Source organism: Sinocyclocheilus grahami, unplaced genomic scaffold, assembly GCF_001515645.1.
Source record: "Sinocyclocheilus grahami isolate Dianchi unplaced genomic scaffold, SAMN03320097.WGS_v1.1 scaffold738.1, whole genome shotgun sequence".
Classification (NCBI taxonomy): domain Eukaryota; kingdom Metazoa; phylum Chordata; class Actinopteri; order Cypriniformes; family Cyprinidae; genus Sinocyclocheilus; species Sinocyclocheilus grahami.
In genome coordinates, this window is record NW_015505917.1 from 168,776 (window position 1) to 175,307 (window position 6,532).

At 36.3% G+C, this 6,532-nt stretch overlaps 1 protein-coding gene across 1 annotated transcript in view; it reads left to right on the forward strand.

Annotated features, from left to right (window-relative positions):
* Positions 1 to 1,253: 1,253 nt before the first annotated feature.
* Positions 1,254 to 6,532, forward strand: part of LOC107560656 (RAS guanyl-releasing protein 2-like) — a 12,620-nt gene continuing 7,341 nt past the window's right edge. Inside the window, exons 1-7 of the mRNA XM_016244891.1 lie at positions 1,254 to 1,452; positions 1,722 to 1,880; positions 3,012 to 3,114; positions 3,397 to 3,453; positions 5,321 to 5,452; positions 5,869 to 6,010; positions 6,120 to 6,293. Of these exons, the coding sequence (XP_016100377.1) occupies positions 1,811 to 1,880; positions 3,012 to 3,114; positions 3,397 to 3,453; positions 5,321 to 5,452; positions 5,869 to 6,010; positions 6,120 to 6,293 (678 nt within the window). The 5' untranslated portion in view covers positions 1,254 to 1,452; positions 1,722 to 1,810. The remainder of the gene's footprint in view (positions 1,453 to 1,721; positions 1,881 to 3,011; positions 3,115 to 3,396; positions 3,454 to 5,320; positions 5,453 to 5,868; positions 6,011 to 6,119; positions 6,294 to 6,532) is intronic.

The following is a 6,532-nucleotide window of genomic DNA, read 5'->3' on the forward strand; positions in this document are numbered from 1 at the left end:
TACTTTAATAATTAAACCTCAATATGACCTTCTTTTTCTCTCGCGATTGATTCCTCGTGCACCTAAAAGCTTATGTTGACCGAGTAGTAGCAACAGATAAATACAGATTGAATTCAAAAACAAAACCCCTAACTTTATATCACTAAAATGAAATTGGAAGCTGCTAAGAGATGCTCACATCCACACTGGCAAGGCAATATTGACGCCTTCTCTTTTCTAGGTCAAGAAGCTGTCAATCAAAAACTCAGTAGCCAATGAGAACACACTGCTGCTAGCCCCACCCCCACGAGAGATTTGTGTCAGAATGGCGAAGGAAAACTTTAGAAACGTAAACTAAAACTTTAGAAGCGTAAATGACAACTTTAGAAGCATAAATGAAAACTGCGGAAGCGCATTTGTAAGTACAGATCAGCGAATGAAAGAAGGGAAAACATGCAGTGTATTAAAAACGAAGTCAAAGATTTTGCCTGCATTAATTTTTTTTTCAGTTTCAAAGACATTTTATTCAGTTTCAATTTATATTTTCTTAAGTTTCTTGAAAAATTACATTCATTTTAATTGACACAAATGTAATCCCATAAGCAGTGAGGATTGTGGACACACTGGACACTTTTGTGTCCATGCTTTATAAGCACAGTTCTGTGATGCTCTGATTTACCATTAAAGCAAACAAAGTCACATGCAGAGTTATCATTAAATGAAGCAAAATTGCATAAACTAGAATGTTTTAATCAATTATTAAATAAGTTTCTATTATAGATAGATAGATAGATAGATAGATAGATAGATAGATAGATAGATAGATAATATATACAGTATTTCTTGTTTCTTATTTATAAAATGAAAGTTACATTTACTTTAGAAGCAAAATTTCATAAGCTATGATCATTTGTTTTAAAATAACATATTTATACACGTGTGTGTGTATTTTTTGATAATATTTTATATTTCTTGTTTCAAGCATAAAACTTATTAAAAACTATTTGCCAGTGAGGAAACACTCTGCAACAGGAAGAAAAATAAATCAAGATATGTTCTCTGAAACATGACTTCGTATCTTATACAGTTTTGGTTCTCACCTAAGTTTGTCTTTAGATATTTTTAGACATTTGGATATTTTTACTGGAACCAATACAAAAATGTATTAAGAATTTAGTTGTAACTACATTTTTTTCTCTTTACATTTTTTTCTCACCCGTTGTCCTCCACCCCTTTTTGTTGTGAATGTGACAAAAAAGTCTCGAAACATTATGAACAGGAAATGCAACAGCTGTAAATTTCTCAACTGACAGGAAACTGAGTCTACAGGCAGCTGTACTCAGAGTGAACCCCAGTGAGGCCCTCTGTGGTTTTCAGTACATGGGTAGAGAGGCTCCACTGAAGCCCAGCGTTCATTAGCACTTCTATTTTCAAAGATGATCACTGTTTGACCATTGATGCCGGATTCAACGGGTAAGTTCCTTTGAAAATCTTTCTAAGGCTTATTTTTTCTTCTACTGTTGTCTGAAAACAGTTCCTATGGATCTTTGATTTTTTTTTCTTTTCTTTTATGCACCTTGTTTTTCGCCGCATGAGTCTTGTCCACCGTATTATCCATGTGTGACCAGGATTTGTCTGCTTTTGATGAAAATGAAAAACCAGCGACACCTCTCACATCTGAACCATTCTCTGCTTTATTGATTCTGTTTCCTTTGCCGCGCATGGCGTTGTCTCGTTTTCAGACTGAAAAAGAGAGGGATCAAAGAGAGGAGTGGAAAATTAAGTGGGGGGGGAGAAGGAGGGGCTGTGGAGAACAGTGAAGTAGAAAGGGATGGAGAGCGTTTCATTGGATCAGTCAGCCAGCGTGGATGAGCTGGTGGAAGCCTGCATCAAAGCCTTTGGTCAGTGGTCATATTTGCTTCCTCCTTCTCTTGTGTAAACCCTCTGATCAGCCAGTCGGAACAACACTGGCTTGTTCAACTGTATGCATTTGTGTCTGTTTCTTGACATTCTTCAAACCTCTTCAGTGTTTCTCATGTTAATTTCTCTAGCTCAGGCGTCTTCAGTTTTTTTCAAGCCAATTCGACGCCCTGGTGGATAGAGAAATGAAGCACTGTTACTATAAAATTTTGTATTTTAGGCCTGACTTATAATAATGTGCATTTAGTAAAAAATAAATGTGTTTTACATAATATGCTTTCATTGCAAAGCCATTAAATGATTCATTATTACATTTTACTTGATACATTTTAACGTGGGAAAGACAAAGATATTTTTTAGCTGAACTTTAGCTTTGGACTCGTTGGTTGAAGTTAACTTAATGATTAATCGCATCCAAAATAAAAGTTTTTGTTTACATAATATATGTGTGTGTACTGTGTACTGTATATTTATTATGTATATATAAAAACACACACATGCATGTGTATATATTTCAGAAAAATATGTTATGTTTATATATCACCATCTTCAAGAATCATCTTCTAAAAACACATCTCTTCCATCTTTATTTGACCCTCTAACTAACCATCTCTAGGGTTTACAGAAAATGGTCCAAAAAATAGAAAATATCTAGTTAAAAAAACCTGGCTATGTGTACTGCGTTAAGCTAACTGAGACTTGTTATAGCACTTGCATAGCATTGCTCTTTTGTTGAGTCATTACTTACTCATTGGATAAAAGCATCTGCTAAATGACTAAATATAAATGTAAATGTATTAAATATATTTATATATAATATAAATTATATAGATATAAATATATACATGTAAAAGCATCAAAATATATACTGTATATGTGTATATATTTATATATACATAATAAATATACACAGTACACACATATTATATAAACTAAAAATTATTTTGGATGCAATTAATTGCGATTAATCTTTTGACAGCACTAATAAATATATATATATATATATATATATATATATATACATTTTCAAACTGAGTATTAAATGAAAGTCATAGGCTAATAGATTCATGGTAATTAATGTGCAAATGTCTGGTTTTCTATCTTCTTCGCAGACAATGAAGGCGTTCTGAACGAGCCATCTCTCGTGCGAATCTTTCTTACCATGCATCCCTGGTACCTGTCATCCAGTGACCTAGCTAAGAAACTCCTGCACAAGTATCCTCCTTCAGCAGACCTGTCACATTAGACTTTCTCAGGACTCTGTATTTCGAAAAACTAGCATTAATGTCAAATACCTGAAAAGAAATACAAGTCTTTGTACATTTAGTTTCAGAGGTGACAGGCCGGCTTTTTTGCTAGACATTTAGCACTTAGTACATGCGGTCATGGGTGGGGTTTGTCATTTATAGAGAGGGCTGACTGCATCACAAACTGTTTCCATCACTCTCCTAACAGCCGATAATAGTAATGAAGTGAGCTACCTTGACAGTATTACAGGTCTCAGGAACAGGATTGTTCTGCAATTCGCCAGTCTCAGATTTGTCACCTTGTCAAGTAGGTTAAAAAGCCATTTGTTCACCTATTTATTTATTTTTTATAATAACTATACATATACTACATGGCTAAAAGCTTGAAGACATCCAAGGTTCGGCTGTTTCAGATAAACCCATTAGTAACAGGTGCATGAAATCAAGTACAGAATACAGCCGTAAATCATATTCAAAGCTTTATAATAAGAGTGGCACCTGCCTTTTCTCTTTCAGTATCACAATACCCCTCCAAAGGGCTTTAAATGGGCTTTTTCATGCCTGGGTTATCATATTTTTAAACCCTGCTTTAAAAGCAATGTTTCACAAGGGGGTTAGCGCTGCTTTTAACCCTGTGTTACGAAACTCAGTATGAAACGATGAGGTGTTAGATTAGACCAAAGTCCCTTTCAAAGCCTATTTTAGGCATCCAAGACCAAGTCCTATCTACCCGAATGGGGAAATCCTGAAATCTCAAAAACTGCTTGCCACGCTTACATTTAAAGGGACAGTTTACCCAAAAATACATACTTTGCATTTTGGTTGAGAATGAAAATCGGATACCAAATTCACTTTGACGTAATGATGGATTTTGGTTACACAACCTAAAAACAACAAATATCAATGTCAGCTGACGTCGGTATTGGACATCAAATTGACATTAGATGTTGAATTGACGTTGAATTTTGGTCACCCAACGTTGCAACCGAAATTTAACCAAATATCAACGTCTTATGACGTTGTGTGCCTGCTGGGGTTGAACACAAAAGAAGATATTTGGAAGAATGTTAGTAACCAAATGTTGACGGTAGCCATTGACATAGTGTTTTTTTGTCAATGGCTACTGTCAGCTGTTTGGTTACCAACATGGATGAACTATTTCTTTAAATAAAATATTTCAAATCAACAACAAAATCTAACATGAACTTTCTCATAAATGTTGCATATAAAAAAGCTTTTATTTCGGGCTGGACCAGCCAATGCACATGTGCAGTCCTAAGTTTCTAACTGTTTCTATAGCAAATTGAACTTCTAACAGCAGTGATCCGATAACCTTACCAATTGGCTATTGGATGTTCTATTTAGAATGCAGGACTTATTTTGCCATATTGCAAGTTGCACTTTAACCTATATGTGGTAATATGAGTGCACAAACAACCCATAAACCGAATAGCTTTTGCCTCAAGAAATGTTCATGGACAGTGGAGTCAAAAAAAATGTAAGTGCTGTAATTTGTTAAAACATTTAAGAGAACATGTGTGACAGAAAACGTTAACTAGAAGAAGAAGGCCATTTAATGGTCCAAAACCATTATTTAAACACGCTGCATGCTGTGTTCGCCCAATCATTTATATTGACATTCACAGCTTGCAAATTTCCTTAGGGGCCATTCACACAGAACACGTTTTTGCGTTTAAAAATGCGAGATGCAGGGCAGTGGAATGGAAAAAAATGCACGGTATTGAGACTTCAGTGGCACGTTTTTAGATTGCAGTGTCAAAGTGAGACGCTGCAGAAGACGTTATATGTAAGCGGAGTGTTCAAAGACGTCCTTCTAGTGCGTGTTAACATAAAAAAACTGGAAAAGCAGCAAAAACGTGTTATGTGTGAACGCCTCCTTAAGGAGAACTCCCTATTAATGTAAAATGCATGCATTTTGAAGTCCACATACTATCTGGCCGTGCAGTGCATATTTCTTGTAAAGATGTGGATGCTTTTTGACATAAGGCAGCTGGGTTGTATCATAGAGGTGTATTGTGAATTCACATAAAGCAGTTGAGGCAAGACTATTCACCGAAAATACTCGTCCTACTGATGTCTTGCCTAGACCTATTTCATGCACAGCTACTCAGTGTCATAGCTCTCTCTGTCTTCCGTCTCCCTTTCTCTGTCAGGTACTGGATATCTGAGTTCCCAGCTGAGTTTGACCTGAACCCCGCTCTGGCTGAGCAGATCCGCGGTCTGAAAGAGCGACTGGAGCAGAATGGAGATGTGAGGCGAAGTCTGCTCATCGACATAGACAGCATGTGAGTCACAGGGGCACAGAACTCACCCAAACCGCTGCTCCTTTGATACAGAGGGCTGGAGAATGTGGGGGGTTAAATAAACCTATATAAAATAACTCTTTTCATGAAAAATTCTACTTCAACTTTTTAAGTTATTTCTTATTTCATGGTGATATTAAAAGGGTTTTCTATGTTGGATGTTGGTTACAACACACTAACTTTGATTTGATTTGACAAAGAACAGAAAAACACAGTTTTTCAAATATGTATGTATGTGTGTGTGTGTGTATATATATATATATATTAATAGATCTAGAGTGTCATGTCACTGACCTGTTAATATAATCCAATATAATAGAAAAAGTTGCGTACTTAATAATATTTAGGCATACGGGACAAGGAACAGAAATACAATGTTTTGTTTGTTTTGCCTGTAGTCCATCTTACGAATGGCGACGTCAACTGGATGAAACTGTCCAGAAAAAACGCAAGACCTCTCTTCTTTTTGACCACCTGGATGCGTCCACCCTGGCTGAACACCTAACGTATATGGAGTACAAATCATTTTGCAAAATTCTGGTAAGTCTCTTAATTTATAGATGCAGTATTTAGTCGTGTCTTTGTGCTCATAATAGCATGACCTCGAGTCTGAGTTCATATTGCAAATGAAAAATCCGTTCCCCCTCAGTTCCAGGACTACCACAGTTTCGTGATGCACGGCTGCACGGTGGATAATCCCATTCTGGAGCGTTTCATTACTCTGTTTAACAGTGTTTCCCAGTGGATCCAGATCATGGTTCTCAGTAAGCCTACAGCTCAGCAGAGAGCCACTGTCATCAGTGAATTCATCAAAGTGGCCCAGGTTAATCCAACTCACTCGCTCGCTTATATTTTAAGACATGTAATCTGTTTACAGCAGGGTCCAAAAGTCTCAGACCACATTGAAGATCTGGGGATTCAGAATCTAATTTAAAACTGAAAAAAAATTAAAATAAAATTTGGATTTTGAAATGAATATATACATTGTACTCTGTGTGTGTGTGTGTGTGTGTGTGTGTGTGTGTGTGTGTAGAGGCTACTGCAGCTGGAGAAATTCAATAC